The sequence below is a fragment of the Euleptes europaea genome, chromosome 9 (assembly GCF_029931775.1).
Source record: "Euleptes europaea isolate rEulEur1 chromosome 9, rEulEur1.hap1, whole genome shotgun sequence".
Lineage (NCBI taxonomy): Eukaryota > Metazoa > Chordata > Lepidosauria > Squamata > Sphaerodactylidae > Euleptes > Euleptes europaea.
Genome location: NC_079320.1, coordinates 67371531 through 67394719, shown reverse-complemented (window position 1 = coordinate 67394719; position 23189 = coordinate 67371531). Strand labels below are relative to the sequence as shown.

Here is a 23189-nt window from a genome sequence, read left to right as displayed (position 1 = left end):
ACACCACTACTCCATTGTTTCAGCATTAAATATAACAGAAAGATTTTCTGGTGTGATGGTTTGTTTTATTTCCAGATTTCAAAAACCTAAAAATAAGAACGAGGTAGGGATTAGGGGGCAAACAGCTGTTTTGCCTCCAAGCCACCAAATTACTCTAAAGTTATTAAACAAGTAAAGGGAACTTAAAATATAAAGTTTGGTGAATAAATGAATGCCTACAGGGCCCAAAATGCACATTATTATATAGGAGATTCTGCATTGGGTCTCCTGCTGTTTTCATTCAAACTGAAAAGCAGTGATGGGGAGGAGGGCAAATTAGGCCAGGGCTGTCATACAGGTAGGTGGTTCACCTTTCCCTTGTGCTAATTCTCCAATTCAGAAGGGAAGCCAGCATGGTATAGCCCAAGCTCACATCTTGAAACTAACCAGGATTGGTACTTGGATGAGTCTGTAGAGGAAGGTGATGGCAAACCACTTCCTTCAAAAGCCCTTGATAGAGCCACCGTATGTTGGCTGTGACACATGGCACATATGTAATTTCTCCAACAGGATTCACACTCTGAATTACTATTGGTCGTGTGTGTGTGGATAGACACAATATAAGAACCTGTCCTTTCTCCATGGCTAAAAGCAATTAGGGAAGGAGTAATTTTGGTGAGGCAATGGTGCAGTTACTCAGAACCATAGTCTCCCATTCACTTTGTATTTCCTCCACAATAGCCTGTGATTTTACAAGTGTAAGTGATCATTGCTTGACTACTCCCAACACCCACTGCCTTTCCCTAACCATAGATGTTGCAGTGCAAACAGCCCCCTAGTAGCTTCTCTGTAAGAACACTAGCTTCTCAAATGGCTGTGTGTCCTCACTATACCTTTTTAGTGGCACTGTTAGAGATGATCAACAATGCTCTCTTTCAGCTTTACTCCAGACCAATTAAAAAAAATTCACATAGTTTCTGCATCACAAAAGGGGAGCTACATAGAGTGCTAGAGCATGAGTCCTGTTGTCTTGCCAAGTGCTGATGGTTTTGATGCTACTGCACATGATACACAGATATTGGTGGAGTATTTACATTGGTGGTGCTCCAGAAAACTTTCCGCTGCACTGGGACCCAAAACCCAAAATTGGGCACGTAAGTTCCTTAAGATGCAGTACCAATGTCCATGTCTATTGGCTTTTGGTTTGGGGCATGATTTGGATGCAGAGTGTGGGAATGAACAGACAGGGATAAATACTTCACATGCCCCCAGTTTCCAGTTTGATCTGGGCCCTGCTTCCATTAGCAAAACAAAAGAAAAAAATGGGGCTAGCTGTTATTAACAGTGTATGTTGTGAAGTTGGTAATACAAAGACACTACTGTTGATGCTTTGCCTGTGATATCGTGGGATAAAGATGAAGAGTTGGTTTTTATACCCCACTTTTCTCTACCTTTAAGGAGTCTCAAAGCGGCTTACAGTCACCTTCCCCTCCCCACAACGGACACCTTGTGAGGTAAATGGAGCTGAGACAGTTCTGAGAGAACTGTGACTAGGGCAAGGTCAACCAGCAAGCTTCATGTGGAGGAGTGGGGAAACAAACCTGCCTCGCCAGATTAAAGTATGCCACTCATGTGGAGGAGTGGGGAAATCAAGCCCGGTTCTCCAGGTTAAAGTCCACCGCTCTTAACCACTATGCCCATGCTGGCTCTCAGAAATTATTCGTAGTCCCCTGAAGCCCACTAAAGATTGTAGGGCGAGTAATGCCTCCAAAATGCTGGAGCAGCACAGTGCAATTCACTTTTTTTTTTTTTTTAAAGCAGCCCTCCAAACATGCAGGGGTCTCTCTTCTATGTTCTCCAACTGAGCCCAAAGCCTCCATAGGAGAATGCTGTAGACTGAGGGAGACTGGTGTTGTAAGTCGCTTTGGGTCCCGATTGAAGTGAAAAGCTTGGTATAAATAAATAAATGAACACCCTTGAATGTACTGGAGTGAGCGACCAGTCAAGGGCAGGGACCAGTCAAGGGCAGGAATGGCTCACATTCTCAGGCCAGTCATCAGTCAATACACATAACAGCTTATCAGGATTCTGAGGGAGGATACATGAGGGGAAAGGGGATCTTTCCCCCTGTAATTTGTCTGCTTTATTGCTCGGAGAATTAAAACAAAACAAAACGGAGTATTAACATGGTATGGTAAAAATGGAATGGTAACTATGGAGACCGGCTGTCATTGTCTTTCTCCTTCCTAAGCACTTCAGATAAACAGCTTTACAGTTCTGCTTTGGACTGATTTTTCACCTGTCTATCAAATACATCTTACTGGCACATCCAATGCATACACAGATACATAAAGGTCGAAAACGCATGGTCACTTTATCCTCCTTTAATCCCTGTTTCAGCCAGGATTCAGCCAGGATCGAATGGATGCGTATCGCCTAATGTGCGTTGGATCCTGGCTAAAACAGGGATTAAAGGAGGATAAAGCGACCATGCGTTTTCACCCAAAGTGTATTTTTTCTCTTAAAGGTAACTTTGACCATGCTTCTGAATGACCTTTATAAATAGGCCTTTGTTCTTGTCTGAAGCGTTTGATTACTTAACTGAAGTGTTAGATTACAACTGATTCCCGCCCCCCTCAAATAAAGAGGTCTGAAACTAATTTGCAATTACAGCTCAAGTTTTTTTCTGGCTTAGAATGAAAAGACTTTAAAAAGTTAGGTTGGCAAAGAGCTAAACCAGTGGTCCCTCTGACATGGTAACAATGCAACATTGCTGGAATTAAGCTACACTGGAAAAGGCAGTGATTAGCAACATTCAATAGCTAGAAAGAATCAGTCACCACCGAAATGAAATAATATAACGCTAACTCACGAAAGAAAGAAAAATTCAATTTTAGCTTGGTGGGGTGGGATTTGCTTCCTTCTCTTAAACAATTCTGTAATTTATTCAGAAAATTAATTGTAAGGGGTAAAAAATCCTGGCTATAAATTTGGCATTTAAGCTTATTACAAACTGTAAGGCAATACCTTCATAATAAAAGAGAGAGATGCTTAATTAAGGAAGTGAAACCATTACATTCCATGAAATTAGCCCAACAAGGTACTCCCTGCAGTTACCTCCATGAAAATTCTGTGGGTCAATTTATACATCCAGCAGGATCAAGTGGGAAAACTTTTCCTGGATTAGCATACTCGAGTTTTCAGCTGTTGTACATTTGAATGGAGAGGAAAAAGGATCGATAGGGAAGTATAATTAAGTTTCCTGTTACCAACCCTGTGCTGTGGGGATTGAGTTGGCTATAAGTCCACTGGATACATAAAATGAAATAAAACACTCTTCACATAGAAAACTAGCATGTCAGGGAGAAAACTAGCAGAACTCTTTCTGTCAAGCTAGCTTTCTACATGAAAGGAGCTTTTCCCATGGGGAAGTGCTCAGACATTCAATCCTCCATGTGGAAGAGGAGAAGTGTTGCTTTTTGATTTTACTGAATGTATAAATTACTGGTCTGACTCCTGAAAAAAAGAAAGAGTCTAGATGGAAACCACATGGTAGGATTCACCCTTGATAGTACCAAAGCAACTGCACACCTTCATTTTGATCCTCATCTGCCTAACCCTCAAATCTCTGCCACCAAGCTTATGATGTACAAATGTATGGTTAGCCATCAAGAACCATGTATTTATCTCTAACATAGCTAAGCACCATTTAGAGAACATTTTCACCTCAAACCATCAGGGAACAGAGATCTTTTGGAAAGCTATTAACAGGCTATTCCAGGCTCTTCTCTTACCCAAGAGATGCCTATTGGCTGGCAAATAGATTACCAATATAAAATCTGCCAAATATTCTACTTAACATCCTCTGCACCACCGACTGTGAAGAAGCCATGGAGGCTTCAGAGAACATTGCATGTAAGACCAAATCTGCAATTCCTGACTTATATCACAAGCCAGCCTATTGACATGACTACTACAGAAAGCGAAGAGAAACTCCGTATAAAGACCCTTCTGCTCTCTTTCATTGTTCTACAATGTTCCTGTGAAACTGTTATATGTAGTGATCTTTACCCTCGGGCAGTTGTCAGCAAGAATAGTCCATATTAACAAGCTGGAGATAAAAGGACTTCAGTTAACTATGGCATAACTGCAGAGAGAAGTAATGCTGGATTGACGTCACTGACATAACAAAAAGATTTTCAAGTGTTATCATGTTCTGGGTAAATTTCTTTACGGCTCTCAGATCAATTTTTTTTCAGTGGCTGAATCAAGGTAAGGGGTGATTTTATTTTTAGAAGCATGCCCTGAAGGATAGAAGATGAAGGATTTGTTTAATATTTTCTCTGCTCTTCAGATGCCAATGTCCGGCTGAAGATGGTCTGTTGTAAAGATCAACTCAAGAATGCCAAGTGGAGTCAGAAGGGTTGAGGACAGCACGATTACCTGAAGAGGGGGAAAAAAGGATATATACCCATACAATTAGAGAGACTAATCCTTGCCACAATCTCAAGAGGTAGCCCTGTGTAAGGCTCGCTTACTTAATGTACTGACTTTATCTAATGACAAGGAGTTACATTTCTGTGGGCAAATACAACTTAGCTAAAGCTTTTGCTTCCTTAGCAAATAATAACAGCTGAGCCAGCTACAAGTTGGATTCTTTGTAAATTACCAGAAACATAAGGAATTGGTAGTGTGGACTGTTTCTGTACACATTTTTCAGGTTGTAGTACAGCATGTAGCGATGGAGTTGTGGTTAGAGGTGTTGGACCAGGACTAGGAAGGTTCTGGGATTCGAATCCCCATGAAGCCCACAAGGAGACCCTTACGCCAGTCACCTTCTCTCAGCCTAACCTATGGAGGAGGGGAGAAACATGAACACCATTCTGAGGGTGGGATGAAAATGAGACATGTATCTGGCCACACCTCTCTGCAGTTAGTACTTGGAATTACGTTAAAATTACTCAAGTTTCCAACAGTTTCTTTCTTTCTTTTTTGCTTAAAATAAATTTCTTTTTAATGGAATCCATTTTCCCCACTGTATGCTCAATGAAATACAGCCAAAAGTTAATCTTCTACCCACTTTGGATTGGGTAATTGACTTATGAACTAGCTGATGTTCTCCGGGCAGGTGTTACAAGTCTTGAAACCCAGGATCTCACCATCTTCCCTATACTGCTCAGGTTACTGAGAGGAAGAGGAAGTTTCAGGTAGCTCAAGCCAGAAACGGCACCACAAAACAAAGTTCTCCTGGTCCTGGAATGAGGTGATCCCTGAGAGTCAACTCTGTGCTTCATTGTAGGCTCTCTCTTGCTACCTGGCTATCTTGCAGTGCTTCCAGAACCTTCCATTCCAGGATGTGATGGCCCTCATGCTGGTCGCTGAAGGTCAACCTTTGGATCAGAGTCAGGCAACTGAGCAATGTTAATTGGTCACAGATTCATGTGGTGAAATAAATCTGCACACTGCCAACTTCTCTGATTTGAAATTCTAAACGAAGTAAACTATACCTTACAGTTTGTTGAACAAAAAAAACTACTAATTGATAGAATAGTTATTTCATTCCTGCTTATAACAATACACAAAAAATAAAATACCCAACCAAAACATGAAGCAGGAATTCGAATTAGTTTGTCCTCAACGAAACTTTAGTTAGTCTACCAATTAAACATTGCACCCTTTAATTTTCAGACATAATTAAATGTAATAAGACAGGTTTGATGTATAATATTCTCATTCACTTCTTTATAATTTATTCCTGTTATTATGAATTAGTATTCTTAATTGTTATTCTGATTTTGCAGACTGACTTCCCGCCTCTGGAGAGATATTTCTGCAGGTAATCAGCACAACCTTTAAAACAAAGAAAGCTTGTTTTCCCTTTGATTTCTTAAAAAAAGGGCTGCCAACTGTTAGTTTAATTGGTCACTTTAATCAAGTAAATGCATTTTGATTGGAGTATTGGTTATCCACCTACTCCAGTGTCCAATTAATCAGGCGGCAGATTTTCAAGGATCAGAACTTTATATGGTTAAACAACTGAGATATTTTTAATTGGTGATAACCCAAGGAAGTTTACCTCATTATCACCATAATTTATAGCTGTCATGTGAATAGTGCCTGCTGACAGGCTGTTTGGTTACTGCTGAAAATGCTTCAGTTTTACACCCCTAATTCACTTACTTTTTAAAAGCTGTTTTGGACACCAAGTGTTTTAATAGAATGACAACATCAGTGTTTTAACCTGCCTTTTATCTGATCGTGATTGATGTACGCAAGCATCTCAAACACCTTCTAGAATCGGCAGCTTTTTGAAAAGACCATGATCCTGGAACTGGACTAGAGAAAGCCAGGTAAATCCAACTTATTTGGAAATTTTATATAAGATGTGAAGAACCATTAGTTTTTCTTTCCCCCTCAGAAATCCCCTTCCCTCCCACTCTAAAGCCCTCTAACCTCTGGCATAACCACTTCGTACAAAGGGCAACTGACAGTGAAAGCCACTGGATACTTTCTGAATTCTTTTGGAATTCCTCTTAAAAGAGGACCTGTCACTGGCGGGGTCAAGCCCTGGCAAAGCAATACCAGATTTCTATGTCACTCCTCTGTCAGGCCTCCATCCTGCTCCGATAAGTAAGTGAAAAGCCTCACTACATAGTTTTGACTCGCCTCAGTCACTAACCCTCTGCTTATCTATCCAACCATAGCAACACATTTGCGGTCCGGATTAACTTGTCCATTAGTGTACCACTGAATTAAGGCTTGCCCGGGACAGCGAAGAATTTGATTCACTATGCTAAGAAGATAATTGAGAACTTAAATGCAAAAAAAAAAAAAAAAAGGCAAGCTATCAGATGAAAATGTGTTGCTAGAGAAGGCATTTAAATCTTAGGCACCACGGAATGAGCTCTTCACTGAAGAATGCCATTAGGCGGCCTCTCCAGCCCCAGAGGTGTTCAGGTTTTATGTGCCCCCCTCCTTTGCTCGAGCATTTTCACTAATCAAACATACAGCCAGCCTGATTTATTATGAGTGTTTGCACTCCACTTTTAGAGAACAAACATTTTATGTATGTATCTGGCAGGTAAAATGCCTTATCTGGATTCCTGAAGAAGCCTTAGGTTGAAAAAACACTCACACAAGGAATGTCCTTCTCAGATAAATGAACCAGCCATCGCTAGTGGCTGCCCTGACTTTGAGAAAAAGGCTTCACAGATCTCTAAGCTAAGCACACACAAAATACGTTGAGAAGCCTGACAACAAAAACCGGTTAAAGTCAGAGAAGCCTTACAAACACTGTGCCAGGCAACTTCCTAGATATTTAAACAGAGATCCCGTCCATACCCTTGCTAAGTTTGCTAAGGATTCTGGGCAGGCTCCAAAGTCCTGACAGGAGGTTGATAGGCCATAGATATTATCCTGGAATTCAACTGTGGGCTGACCTTCCTCTTCGGGTGTCCATGTTTTTCATACCAGGCGTATTGGCTGCTGCCATTCCTAGCTAGGATGGTCTTGCTTTAGGACCCTCCTTCTGATCATCTATGTTGTGGGTCTGTGCACCTGAAAGACTGATCTGAATATTCCCCTTTTAAAGGGTAATTTGCCTCATTGGGTCCTGGTTGGTGAGCAGCTTCAGTTCCACAAACCAATCAAGTTTTTGTGACCACAGAAAATTGTTTTCGTATAGCATTCACACGGAAACGTATGGTGCTTCTTTAATATGCAGATGTTCTGAACTCCTAGCCAGCAATCTCCGTTCTTACAGTTCTGTACCTGTGCTCCAGGCTTGTGGGCTGATAGAACATCCTTTACCATTTTCACTTCAGACACCGTCACTCCACCGACCATGAAGATGATCAGCAAAGGATGATCACCAGGGTGAGGACGACTCACCTATTAAAATAATACATGATTATTAATTACTGTAGTTTTAATCCAATCCTTACTCCAGACAGCTCAGCTGGTGGTACATACTCTCTACCATATTTTTACTCTCACGACTACCCTGTGAGGTAGTTTAGTCTGAGAAAGAGTGACTGGACCAAGGGGACCAATTAACTTCATGGTTGAGTAGGAAGCAGGTTAAAATACCTGAAAGGCTGTTGCTGCCAAACATGACTGGTCAATCCAGAAGTTTGGTTTCTGTCATGAATTGAGAGATTGATTTTCCAAAAATAATAAGACCATCTTGTACGTATATACATATGTACAAGAAATATTTTGTTGTTTCAGATGGCACTACTAAGTTTCACTTATAACTGCGCGACGGTTTCACATTGAGAGGGCTCTCTTTTGGTTGACAGTTTCTGTTTTGTTTCCACTCACAATTTACTTAAACATAATATTTCTTCAGTTTTTAGGAGTTAGGAAAGGTAAAAAAAAAAAAAAAAAACCCACTTCACTAGTTTATTCCTTAACCTGGACTGTGATCACTCTTGACTCAGGAGATATTTCTCCTAAACCCTTTAGGGATCACTCACTTCCCCGGAGTGATTTCCCTCTCTTTAGTTTAGAGGTCACTAAACGGTTTCCTCCTTTTTAGGACTCTTCTCGCTTAGAGATAGTGTCCTAGTTAATAACCAGTCGCTGACCCTATCTTGATCAGACAACTCAAAACAGTTTTCCTCTGATTTAAACACCTGTGGAGAAAATCCTCTCCAGGCAGCTCCCAGCTCTACCTAGCGGCTTCAAGCACTGTGTTTAATTGACTCTCAGCTCACTCTCTCTGTTCTAAACTTTCACAGTTCCAATGGCCGCTCCCTGAAGTCCACAGCTGTCAATTGGGTGGCTCCAAGGCCACAACAGCTTCCTGGGATTCAGCGATCTTCACAGTTGCTTATAATTATCCATTTCCTAAAAATATACAAGCAAGCTATCTTGACGTACTTCATTATGGAGAAAGGCGGATTAAACTAAAACAAATTAAGCAGCAGAACTCTGCATGTTTTTCCTGTGTTGTTGCTTTTTTAATTCGAATTTTGGCAGGATGATATCTTTCTGGGGAAGACACAGCAGAGGAACCTTGACGAATTACGTCAAACAAGTAACAATTGGGATTGTAGGTCCAGTGGACATGTGTATTAGGATCGGACTCGGGAGACTCGGGTTCAAATTGCAGCCCGGTCAGGGGCCGGCTTAGTGGTCTTGGTCCAGTCACAATTTCTCAATTTCTCGGCTCCTCATTCGTAGAGGAAAACATAACAGTATCAAAACCATAATGTTAAAGTTAAGATGACCACGTCCCATAAACTATAGAGGCCACAATTTAACAGTCTTAAATATATTTGAACACCTTCAACTCCTTGAAATTAAGCATGGTAACGTTTGCATTTGGATAAGAAGAAGAGTTGGTTTTTATATGCTGACTTTCTCTGCCACTTAAGGCAGAATCAAACCGACTTACAATCACCTTCCCTTCCCCTCTCCACAACAGACACCCTGTGAAATAGGTGAAGCTGAGAGAATGTGACTTGCTCAAGGTCACCCAGCTGGCTTTGTGTGTAGGAGTGGGGAAACAAATCCAGTTCATCACATTAGCCTCCGCCACTCATGTGGAGGAGTGGGGAATCAAACTATGGCCTCAAAAATTGCCTCAAATGGCTATGGCCTCAAAAATGCTACCGTTATTAATAATTTTAATGTTATTTAATCACAAATTACTTTCAATATAACATATGGTTATTTTCTGTTTCAGATACATGAAACATTTTTTTAGATCGGAAGTTCTTTATCTTTGCCAACAATGGATCTCCTCTGTCTGAGTCTTCCCATTATCTCAACAAGAGCTACAACTGAATACATTATTGTGATGATGCACTCAAGTGACCTTCAATCGCCCACACAGATCTAATTCTACAGGTGTGTGTGTGTGTGTGTAAAGTGCCGTCAAGTCGCAGCCGACTTATGGCGACCCCTTTTGGGGGTTTTCATGGCAAGAGATTAACAGAGGTGGTTTGCCAGTGCCTTCCTCTACACAGCAACCCTGGTATTCCCTGGTGGTCTCCCATCCAAATACTAACCAGGGCCGACCCTGCTTAGCTTCTGAGATCTGACGAGATCAGGCTAGCCTGGGCCCTCCAGGTCAGGGCAAGTCTACAGGTAGCACCACCAAAAACGGCTTTCATGTGGCTAAATAGGTCATGGTCCTGTTGCATGAGAAGTCTCCATCCCACTGCTGAACTGGGGATTGTGGTTGAGGCTCACACCGAAAAAGAATCAAAGTGGATTTGAGCTGCTTACTGGGACAAATGTGTGGTGACCCAAACATGCGGAAGCAGCTTTTGACAGAGAAAGAGGGGTGGGGTATGGGAAAGATCAGTGGCCATTTAACACATGGGTAGCCAAACTGACATGCCTCTTCCAGCTAGGATGTGGAGAAGAATGAAGGAGAAACTTCTCCTCTAGCCTACCTTGGGAGGGCCATCCTCACACATTGAGAAGCTATGTTTTAACAATGGGATTTATTGCATGCATTTGTGCTGCCGACGAAAAGCTCCATAACTAGGTGTAGCATAATAGTTCTTTTACAGTGGTCTTCAAAGCTCATCTGATCCAAGCCTTTTTGCCTCCACATGAAATGGCAACATGCAAAGCAATACCGTGTGTGTGTAAAGTGCTATTAAGTTACAGTTGACCTATGGCATCCCCGTAGGGTTTCCAAGGCAAGAGAAGTTCAGAGGTGGTTTGCCATTACCTGCCTCCGTGTGGGCTGAGAGATTTATGAGGGATCTGTGACTGGCCCAAGGTCACCCAGCAGGCTTCATGTGGAGGAGTGGGGAACAGAACCCGGTCCACCAGATTAGAGTCCACCGCTCTTAACTGTTGCACCACACTGGCTCCTTGCAGCAATACTACAGTGCTGCAAAGGCTGCTGGGTACAGCTTTTGGATCACATGATGCACACGACCACTTCCCCAGTCGTTTCAATAGCATGCAGGCTGTGCAGAATGGGCCATGAAAGCTATGCACAGTGCGTGATGCCCTCAAATTATCATCTGGAATACTTGCATGCATTACTTTCTGGAGTCAAGTGAAGATGTTTTTTATTTGGGCATGCACATGGCTGATGAAAAGCCAGCCATTTAAGAAAAAATACTGACATACTTTTTGGATTTTAAATACCACACAATGCTTTCCCTTAGGGATATAACTAAATAAAATCACTGCTTATTTTGATCTTTCTGGCTCTGGATAAGTGGAGTAAAGTTTCCATTCTCTCCTTTATTTACGGTCACCAGCATTCAGACCCATTTGCCTAAAGGTTCTCATGATTTCAGTTTCATACTCCTCAAAAGCTCATTTTCCCTTTTCCAAGCCAAAAGAAGGACTGGTAGAGGCTCGTCTGTCAACAAGGTTGTTTTTAGCGAGGCTGAAATCCTAGTCAAGTAGTTTTCCCAGATGCACAGCTCTTGAACCCATACCGAGTTTAAAATTAGCATAGCTAATTGGCAATCAAATAATGGCCACCTAGGGAGTAGGAAAGAGGGGCAGACAGACAACATTATGGGGTAGTTTCCCCCCTTCTATATCCCCCTGCTTTGCAGCAAGTTATATGAAATGTATGTTATATTATACATTTCCTACTTGCCCTATTCCTATCAGGGCAGGTTATGCTCTGTCCTTACCTGATTTTAGATTCAGAACAACTTTGTGGGGTAGCTCCGGCTGAGAGACAGTCCATTGCCCAGGGTCACCCAGTGCCACACGGAAGCAGGTAATGGCAAAGCATCTTTCCCTCATTCCTAGGATTTCCAGCTCTGGGTTGGAAAATACCTGGAGATTTTGGGGATGGAGTTTGAGGAGGGCAGGGTTTGGAGAGGGGAGGGACTTTAATGCCATAGAGTCCAATTGCCAAAGTGGCCATTTTCTCTAGGGGAACTGATTTATATCGCCTGGAGATCAGTTGTAATAGCAGGAGATCTCCAGCCACCACCTGGGTTGGCAATCCTACTCATTCCCCTCTCCCCAGAAGTCCTTTCCAACCTTGGGAATGTTGACTTCTTAGGTTGCAGGACCTGTATGGGCAGCAATGAGGTGGGGGAAGAGGCTGAATTCACCCTCTCCTCCTCTCCCATGATGGGCAAATTTGCTCCCTTCTCCTTCCCCCTCAGTGCAGTCCCCTGACATGTGTGGCTATTCGTTCATGTGGGTCCCTCAACCATGGGGTCATGAAGGACTGTTGGGAGGAAGGGGGCAAGGGAAAGCTCTACAATGAACAGCACCTTCTGTTGATAGATCGCTGGATCCAACCCAATATATGAGGAACCAATAAGAAATGTCAAAGATAGGACATTTTGGAGGACTTTCATTCATAGGGTCGCCATGAGTCAGAAGCGACTTGACGGCATTTAACACACACAATAAGAAATGGGAGCATCTGAGTCTTAATCAGTGCCTTATAAGGCTACAATCTTATCCAGAGACAGGTACATCCAAACCCTCAGATTTCGTAGGATCTGTGTAGGATCAAGTTGGTCTGAGCTTTGCAGGTAACAAAGAGATACAAGTATGAAAGCAGGGATGCCTCCCCCGACCTGCGCTAAATTGTAGCCCTGCCAATGTTTAGATACAACATTCTGGCTCGTGCACTATATTCAAGGCACCAATGGAAATGTCTGTTGTCTCCCTGCTTTCTATCACACTTTCACAACATGATAAATGACTGCATTAAAATCTGTTGTTTGCCTTAGCCAGAAACAAGCCTCTTTCCTACTGTAAATAAAAATGCAGAGTTCAAGAAAGTGCGTGACAGCTGAAAGTAGGTCAAATAAGAGAATAAAATTGATGCTTGGGGCGGCAATGAAAAAAATGGCTGTACTTTCCAGTAACATACACAAATAGCTGACATAAATCTAAAAATAAATGCATACACAGATACTGAGTGTTAATATCAGTTATTAAGAGATAGTGCTAGGATAGCTGTACTCTGGGAGTCTCTAAACTAAATGTGGCCAAGGTGATGTCATATGGCACCCCTTTCCAGTCTCTGAGACATAAGAACATAAGAAAGGCCCTGCTGGATCAGACCAAGGCCCATCAAGTTCAGCAGTCTGTTCACACAGTGGCCAACCAGGGGCCTCTAAGAAGTCCACAAGCAAGACGACTGCAGCAGGACCATCCTGCCTGTGTTCCACTGCACCCAATATAATAGGCATGCTCCTCTGATACTAGAGAGAATAGGTATGCAGCATGACTAGTATCCATTTTAACTAATAGCCATGAATACCCCTTTCCTCCATGAATATGTCCACTCCCCTCTTAAAGCCCTCCAAGCTGGCAGCCATCACCACATCCTAGGGCAGGGAGTTCCACAATTTAACTATGCGTTGTGTGAAAAAATACTTCCTTTTATCTGTTTTGAATCTCTCACAGAAGGTGTGAGTGGATAAACAGCCTCTGTAGCAATGTGATACAGACTGTTTGGGTTGGGGTTGGTTCTTGACTATCCAACTGCCGCAGTGTCCTGGCAAAGTGGACTTCTAGCAAAGAATGAGGGATGTTATGCTTAATCTAGGGCAGTGGTTCTCAAAGTGGGCAGTACCACCCCCTGTGGGGGAGGGATTACTTAGGGGGGCACTAAGAGGCTAGAGGTGGCCCCCTTCAACTGTGTTGTTCACTAATTTACAATAGATTGAGCTACGGCACCATGTTGGCAAATTTGGTGGAAACTATCAGAATTTTTTTCCAGACTTTAAAGAGCTGGTGCCACTGGATCAAGTTCATTAGTTTTGTTGAATAAATTTCTACTAAAAGGTTTTAATTTGATTTTGAATAGATGTGCAATTAATTGTTACTGTTTGGGAACTGCTGATCTAGAGCAACCATTGCCTGAATACAGTCAAGCCAATACAGCTCTTTCTCCAAGGCCAGATTTAATGTGCTACCATTGTGGGAATTAGCAGGCAGGTTTTAGGAATCCCTTTTTCTGAATGATTTTATGACTGTAAATCAGGGAATTTGGATGCTGTTTGGCATTTTTAAAATTGAATGTAAAAAGTAGGATCTGGCCAGAGATAAATGGGTCACAGTATACATCCAGAAGCGGGGACCTGCCCTAAAGCAAGTGATAGTTGCAAAGCTATTGGTTGATATTTTTCCAATGAAACCTTAGCCGTGGCAAAAGTTTCATCGATGGCTTTTATTGATACTTCCTTTTAACTGTATACCTTAGATCTTGTATTTCTGTATGTTTGGTTGTTTCTATATTACTGAACTTATCGAATTTGTTTTGCTCATGACCAGTTGGTCCACAAACACAAAGAACAGAAATAAAGGGGGGGGGGGAATAAAAGCCAATACAGCTCTGACTTGCCTTTTCAACAACCACGGTTGTCCATATCAGTGAACCAACATTCTCAAGGGAACAGAGCGGGATTTATCACAAGCTAAGTACTTTTACAGTTTAGGGCTTCAGATTATGAGGGGCCTCTAATTACAATTTTTTAAATATGAATAACTATATTATTATTAGCATTTTTGGTAATGCTATGGGGCCTCTTAAACTGGTATATTTTAAGGCCTCAACACATCTTAACCTGGCCCTGCAAGGGAAAGAGTTTACAAATGGATTCTTCCATCAAACTCCTAAATCCTGGGCATACTTGCTTATGTTACATGGATTTTTCATCAGTTATTATGCTGAAAAAAGGCGGTCTTTAAAAAAGTAATGTCTATAACAAAGCAGAAAAAACAAGGACATAACTGATTTGCTTTAGCACAGATGAATGGTGAACCTGATACGTGTTTATGGAGGTGGCGGGCTAATGGGAAATTGGGAGATCTGACTTCTTAATCAGTGGAAACTCTCAGAATATAAGATTAGCACAATTTACCCGCTGACCTTGCCCATATATTTCCAAGGTTTTGTTGCTGGCAGCCATAACCAAATATTTGGTACCTATTGCAACGGTACCAACTGATTCTCAACTGTGAAAATTTTTAAATGTGCACAGTGAATAAACAAGGGATAATTAGTTGACAGACAAGTGGGTTAACTATATATACAACATTCATTTTCAGTTTTTCTTTCTGAACAGCTAAATGTTACTGGGAAAAGTTTATAATAAAATACAAATAAAATCAGAAGCAGTTCTCTCACAGAGCCCTTCATATACCAAAGCAAGCACTTCTTCCCTAAATGGTTTCTTCCAGCTAAACAATACAATACATAGTGAAAGGATGTCATTGTTATCTAGGAGCAAATCTCCTGAGAGAGTCCTCCCCTTCCAAAAAGCATTAAAGGAATCTAAGCTTATTCATTAACATGTTTTGCCACACTATCCTAGCCAATCCATTACAGGTCATTGTATCTGTTTCCAATGTTTTGCAAGCAAGATTCGCCCAGAACTAACAGATTTCCAGCCAAACTCCTGCGTTAGTTTCCTAACAAAATTCTTACAGGATATGAATATTGGACATGGAACCCCATTAATATCTATGGCAGTTCTTCTAAGCCAGTGGTATTAATCAGTTTTTGTATCCAATTTAATCTCGTAAATGTTAACTATTTCCCCAAAAAGTTCTTCATATTGAGACATCAGCAACCACATAACAATTTCAGCATCTGTATAGCTACAGTTCTAGCACATGGCTGTACAAGCTATTTTCTAACCTTACGAGTCACATAACATCCCGCTAAAAAGTTTCCTTCAAGTTAGTATGTATACTCTATGTAAGTCCACTATTGCATAAAATTATTTGAGACTATAATTTGCAAGTCATTTCCCCAGTAGACCTATATGGGAAACATTACCCCTGAATATTGTCGAAGGCTTTCACGGTCAGAGTTCATTGGTTCTTGTAGGTTATCCGGGCTGTGTAACCGTGGTCTTGGTATTTTCTTTCCTGCCGTTTCGCCAGCAGCTGTGGCAGGCATCTTCAGAGGAGTAACACTGAAGGACAGGGTCTCTCAGTGTCAAGGGTGTAGGAAGAGTAATATATAGTCAGAAAGGGGTTGGGTTTGAGCTGAATCATTGTCCTCAAAAAGTAACAAAGGTAATGTGCTAACCATTGTCCTGTAAGTATCAAGATAATGTGCTAGTGAGAGTGTGGTATGTTAATATGGAACCATTGTATCCTGAAGTGATCTGTTAATGTGTGGAATCCAAAGCTAATCTGCATGGCTATTGTGGACTGTAGCCTTTGTTAGTCTGGAGGTTTTCAAGACAGGAAGCCAAGCCTTATTCATTCTTAAACTCTCTTCTTTTCTGTTAAAGTTGTGCTGATGTTTATGAATTTCAATGGCTTCTCTGTGCAATCTGACAAAATAGTTGGTAGAATTGTCCAGTCTTTCAGTGTCTTGGAATAAGACCCTGTGTCCTGTTTGTGTCAGTCCATGTTCAGCCACTGCTGATTTCTCAGGTTGGCCAAGTCTGCAGTATCTTTCATGTTCTTTTATCCTTGTTTGTATGCTGCGTTTTGTGGTCCCGATGTAAACTTGTCCACAGCTGCAAGGTATACGATATACTCCTGCAGAGGTGAGGGGGTCTCTTTTGTCTTTTGCTGATCGTAGCATTTGTTGTATTTTCTTGGTGGGTTTAAACACTGTTTGTAGGTTATGTTTTTTCAAAAGTTTCTCCATCCTATCAGTGACTCCTTTAATAAATGGCAAGAATACCTTTCCTATGGGAGACTGTTTTTCCTGAGTTTTCTGATTTTTGTTTGGTTTAATGGCCCTTCTGATTTCATTCTTGGAATAGCCATTTGCTAACAGTGCGTGATTTAGATGATTAGTTTCTTCCTTGAGAAACTGTGGTTCACAGATCCATCTTGCACAATCCATTAATGTTTTGATTATTCCTCTTTTCTGTCGGGGGTGGTGGTTGGAGTTTTTGTGTAAGTAGCGATCTGTGTGAGTTGGTTTCCGGTAGACCTTGTGACCTAACTGAAAGTTTGTTTTACGGATGACAAGGGTATCAAGAAATGGGAGTTTACCCTCAATTTCCTTTCCCATGGTAAACTGAATGTTTGGATGGATATTATTAAGATGGTTTAGAAAGTCCATTAATTTTTCTTCACCATGGCTCCAAATAGTAAATGTGTCATCTACGAACCTGAACCAGACTGTAGGTTTGTAAGGTGCCGATTCTAATGCTGTCTTTTCAAAATATTCCATGTAAAAGTTTGCTATTACTGGACTGAGTGGACTTCCCATAGCTACTCCATCAATCTGTTCATAAAATTCTTTATCCCATAGGAACTAACTTGTTGTCAGACAATGGTGAACACAGGGTCTTATTCCAAGACACTGAAAGACTGGACAATTCTACCAACTATTTTGTCAGATTGCACAGAGAAGCCATTGAAATTCATAAACATCAGCACAACTTTAACAGAAAAGAAGAGAGTTTAAGAATGAATAAGGCTTGGCTTCCTGTCCTGAAAACCTCCAGACTAACAAACACTACAGTCCACAATAGCCACGCAGATTAGCTTTGGATTTCACACATTAACAGATCACTTCAGGATACAATGGTTCCATATTAACCTACCACACCCTCATTAGCACATTATCTTGATACTTACAGGACAATGATTAGCACATTACTTTTTGCAGGACAATGATTCAGCTCAACCCAACCCCGTTCTGACTATATATTACTCTTCCTACACACTTGACACTGAGAGACACTGTCCTTCAGTGTTACTCCTCTGAAGATGCCTGCCACAGCTGCTGGCGAAACGTCAGGAAAGAAAATACCAAGACCACGGTTACACAGCCCGGATAACCTACAAGAACCAAATTACCCCTGAATCCATCAAAACTACGTATCTTTTGCACCTTTCTGGCCTTTCCCCATAATGCATGTGGAAATGTATATCCCAACCTTGTGTATGTGTATGTGTACAGTGCCGTCAAGTCACAGTCAACTCATGGCAACCCCATAGAGACTAACAGAGGTGGTTTGCCGTTGCCTTCTTCTGCCCAACAACGTTGGCATTCCTTGGTGGTCTACCATCCAATTACTAATCAGGGCTGACTCTACTTAGCTTCTGAGTTCTGACAAGATCAGGCTAGCCTGGGCCATTTAGGTAAGGGGAAACTTATGCATGGTTACTTGGAAATAAGTCTTACCTATTTTGGTGGAACTTGCATTCTGGTGAGTGGATACACAAATATTACCTAAGCACCATTTTCACTGAGGTGTTTTTTTTTTTTTTGTATTAATTTGTTACAAGATAGTCACACACACAAAAAGATACCTTGAGTTGTACTAAACGTATATGTTTTCCTTATATAATACATGAAGATTTTCTGTATTCCAACAAAATGGCCAGAGATGCTAATCATCCAAGCCATGTAAAGTTCTATGGACAATTACTATAGCCATGATAGTTTGTAGATTCCCTTGTTAGACTAGAAGGAATCTTAAAATTTAGATACTACCCCTGAATGCTGCTTGTCTTCCATAAGATTAGTGGATGACTTAAACCTCAGTGTCAACACATATATGTGTGGTTAGAAAATTTCTTTTAAAAGTATTTAATTTAATTCAACAGCACACTCATTCGTGCTCATGCTAACACAGAAAATGTCTCAAGAAATACTTTCCTTAAATCAAAATAAGCGTGCATCCAAACACATGGTGCATATAACAAAAATATCCTTTTTCAAAGGTCTGAAAGTCAAACCATGAATTCCATAAATGCATATTAAAACATAAGACTGTTTAGGCATACAAGTTTTCAATTAAAACTGCCACGAAAGAGAGTTTGGAACTGCTCATTTAATTATGCTGAGTCTTTTGGAATGGGATAATATATGAATACAAACTTAACTGTGTAAAGACCTAGAGTATGACTGAGATGTTTCATTTAATAAACCAAAACGTACAAGGGTCTCTGTTTTGCAGATACTAGTACCTTATGGCCAAAATTCTACGCTGATACACTGAAAACAGAATTTTTCGGGGCAAGCTATTATTACAAATAGGGTTGCCAACCTCCAGGTGGTAGAAATCCAAAGGAAAAAATTCTCAGTACACAGCCACTGCACCCTCAATGTATACAATTATAACAATATGTTTACTTAACAATGAACATATAGTCATCAACGAATACAGATTAACTTAGTAGTTACAATTCTGCGTGAATATAAAACTTGTCTAGCAAGATGTTAAGTTTCAAATTTGTGATTTGACAATAGTTCAACAATAGTTCAATAACTACTGGAATCCCCCAGGAAAGGGTCTATGCGTCCGGCAGTAATTTGGATTGCAATAGAAGATGCTCTCAATGCCGCGGTCTGCTGGTTTGTGCTAGCTGAGTGCATACAGCTCCGGGTCAGCTGGTCGCTGCTGACCAATCAGATTGCTAGAATCTTGTTACTGCTGGAAAAGCTAGCACAACCACTTGCCAATGTTGCTGTGCGTTGCAATATGTTATTAATACACAGAAAAACACATATTGAAGTTACAAGATTCTGGTTGCTTTCTTGTTTCGTGTTGAGGTTCAATTTGCTTCATCTGACTGTTTATTTCTGGCTACAATTTTGCAGCTCATAAGAATGACTCCTAGGAGTCATTGATGGTTATATGTTCATTGTTAAGTAAACAAACATATTGTTATAGTTGTATACATTGAGTGTGCAGTGGCTGTATACTGAGAATTTTTTCCTTTGGATTTCTACTACCTTCTATCAGTAAACCTCCAGGTGGTGGCTGGAGACCTTCTGCTATTACAACTAATCTTCAGGTGATAGAAATCAGTTCCCCTGGAGAAAATGGCCGCTTTGGCAATTGGACTCAATGGCATCGAAGTCCCTCCCCTCTCTAATCCCCGCCCTCCTCAGGCTCCACCCCCAAAATCTCCAGGTGTTTCCCAACCCTGAGCTGGCAACCCAAATCACAAAGTTGAAGCTGTAGTGGAATTTCCATTCCATGAGAATCTGGGGAGTTTTCATCTTCCCTTTTGTACCGCATGCCTCATTTTCAGGAGGCATTATAAACAACTTCTTGTTCTGAAACCATCATGCACTGGGTTCTTGCTGTTCATTTGTGGTACACTGTTCTGTACAATCTATGGGTTACTAGGAAGCAGCAGACGGATTGTGGACTTGGAATGCAAAAAGACACAGGTTCAATCCTAGTAAGGGTTATCTGACATTCCTTCAGTTCTATGATTCTAAGGAATTAAGAGCTGGACTATGATAAAGAACTTTCTTTCCACGGTAGTTCACACCAACACTTTCAGCAGTTGTTTTCTTATGGGGTTCACTCCTAAAAATAAATGTGCTATTGGCAAATACCATTATAGCAAAAGTATTATTTGCATATTTATTAAGGTTCATCTCAAAATAATTTAGTTAACAAATGTATTGGCATTGACAAATGAAAAAATATTATCTTTTTTTGTCTTTTAATATACGTTAGTGTAAGATTTTCATAGATCTATGTAAATGAAGAGAAGTGTTCCAGGCAAAGTCAGATTTAAAAAAAAACCCACACACACACAACAAAAACCTTCCCTGCAAAAAGACCTACACAGCACAAGGCCTACCAGAACCCTTCTGGCTTTCTGGCTGGGTTCAACTTGTGGAAAATCCGGGTGGGCGTTCCTCCAGACTAGAAAACATGGAGTAGATTTCTGAACATTACAGTCAGAAACTGTAGTGACTCCAGTCATCGTCTGTGCTCACAGTTATAAGTCTGCCAAAAGCAACTGGTGCTGATAGCAACTGGAGCTGTTGGGGAGAAAATGGAGCAACAAGAACAACTCCTTTTTTATGTCTTCAGGAGCAGGCCGGGAAATTGAAACAGTTCTGGAGCAAGTGAAGGTGAGAGGCCCCAACAGTGCTACAAGACAGCACTATAGGGCTACTCAGCTAAGCAACAATGAAAAGATTAGCTCACTCATTGTGTTCTCCCTCAAACTGACGGCAGCCCAGGAGGAGGCAAATGGCAAGCTGACACCAAACTCCATTGCATCTGAAGGGTTTGAGCCAAGAGACCCCTGAGGTGCTGGCAATTTGCACTGGCTTGGCTCTGCTTGTGCTTGCTTACCAGAGGCCCTGTAGGGCAGCAGCACAGTGGGACTTTCCCCTGTAACTAATATGGCCAGTCTGCCCTGGCTAGGCTTGCCAACTTCCAGGTACTAGCTGGAGATCTCCTGCTATTACAACTGATCTCCAGCCGATAGAGATCAGTTCACCTGGAGAAAATGGCCACTTCGGCAATTGGACTCTATGGTGTTGAAGTCCCTCCCCTCCCCAAACCTTACCCTCCTCAGGCTCCGCCCCAAAAACCTCCCACCAGTGGTGAACAGGGACCTGGCAACCCTAGCCCTGGCTGTCTTCTTCATGTATAGCTGGTGATGAAAGAAGGCTAGGCTGATTTGGTATAACAAAAGGCCAAGAAACATCTACTATCTACATATTAATTTGGTGGGAGTGGAAAAATTTGCCTACACTAGTAAGCGTACTGTGTCAGTGCTACATGTATTAAACAAAGCATTTGCAAACTCTAGGGTTGTCAGGCCAAAGCCAACAAACCAAGAAGGAAATTAGGGGGTGGGGACTCACATGCCAGCATCATGCTGGAGTGTGGATGTCTGGTGAAAACCAGAAGTGATGACACCAGTTTATCTGGTTTGTTTTTGGATCATAGTTACAGACTAATCATTTTAGCTGTGAAAACTGCTTGGTTTGTATTTAAGATTCACTAAGAGAAAAGAGACAGGGATTTGGGTTAGAAAAGCCTTGGAGAGGTGGGGGTCAGGCAGAACTTCCTAACTAGAAACCTCGTTGGCCAACAAAAGATGTATTGGTTTTATGCTCAAGACCCTTTGGTCATGCGAGCTTAATAATAAAAGGAAAGGATGTCGTAGAGCAAACTCATGGGAATTTCTATTAATGGTTTTGTAAGAATGATTTGCTGAGTCTCTCTAGGGGATGCTTTATAGGTAGGATTTCCTGCCCAGAACAGAACATTTCTTGGAGCTTGGATAACGTCTATGCCTTTGTGTCTGCATCGCAGGATTTCCTAATTACACTGCGTGAGGTTTCGGTTTGCACTGTTTACAGTGGGTTTGCCTTTCGTCATCGGCTTCTTCCCGGCTCCCACATCTCAAAAGTGTTTGTTTCTTTCTTTTTCTTTTCTTTTCCAGAGTGGCTGCAAAAGTGAAATTTGGACTTTCCTGTGGGAGATATACGAGAAAGCTGCTTGCCCGACACACGCCTGGAAAGAGGTTGTGAATCACTCTCATCAGTTGTGCAACTTCATAATTCAAGAACAAATCTGATCAAGCAAAGGAAAAAAAGGGGGGGGGGATGCACATCCAGTGGGAAAAGAGAACAACCTGTACTTCTATAACAAGGGAAGTGGCCAAGCAGCAGGACAAGAAAGGAAGACAACACGAACATGGCCTAGCCATAATCAGTACAGATTTTATTGGCCCGTGAATGTCAGTGGTGAAAAATCTAGCATAGTATTTGGAACAGTGTTTGAGTAGCTACCTATACCGATGAACATGCTGCAGGCATAAATAGGCCTAAGTAGGGTTGCCAGCCTCTAGGTGGGGGCTGGAGATCTTCTGGAATTACAATTGATCTCCAGACTACACAAATCCATTGCGCTGGAGAAAATGGCTGCTTGCAAGGGTGCAGTCTATGGCATTATACCCTGCTGAAGTCCCTCTCCTCCCCAAACCCTGTCCTCCTGAGGATCTACTCCCAAATTTCCAGGAAATTTTCCACCCCAGAGTTGGCAACCCGAGGTCCCAGTCTCTGGTAAGGGATCAGTACATGCATATTATATGGGTGGTATAGCAAGAAAACTGTTTCTTGATTATTAACATATAACTTCAACTGGAAATTCAATTCATACTCTTAAATCAGGAATATTGAAGAGCTTGTGAAATACAGTGCTATACAAATAATCCCTACTTTTTCAGGGCTTTCTTCTATGCTTTTGACGTTTAATGGTACATATGAGATACATGCTGCAACCCTATGCACATTTAACTGGAATGAGAGTAATTTAAAATAGTGGGACTCATTTTGAGTAAACATGCACAAGAAACAGTTGTTCTGGTCATTTCACACATGCGTCCACTCATATGACTGAGAGGAGCACTATATTTATTTATTAGGTTAGTTAGTTATTTGGGTCCTCAATGGGATCCAAAGTGATGTGCGATATTGTTCTCCCTGCCTCCCTCCCTGTTTCATTGTCACAAAAACAACCCTGTGAGGTAGGTTAGACTGAGAGTGCATGACT

General features: G+C 41.5%; 1 protein-coding gene across 1 annotated transcript in view; it reads right to left on the bottom strand.

Moving 5' to 3' along the window:
• Window positions 1-4320: 4320 nt before the first annotated feature.
• SCFD2 (sec1 family domain containing 2) overlaps window positions 4321-23189 on the bottom strand; it is a 201219-nt gene continuing 182350 nt past the window's right edge. Inside the window, exons 8-9 of the mRNA XM_056855417.1 lie at window positions 7750-7869; window positions 4321-4422 (exon numbers count right to left, since the gene is read on the bottom strand). Of these exons, the coding sequence (XP_056711395.1) occupies window positions 4330-4422; window positions 7750-7869 (213 nt within the window). The 3' untranslated portion in view covers window positions 4321-4329. The remainder of the gene's footprint in view (window positions 4423-7749; window positions 7870-23189) is intronic.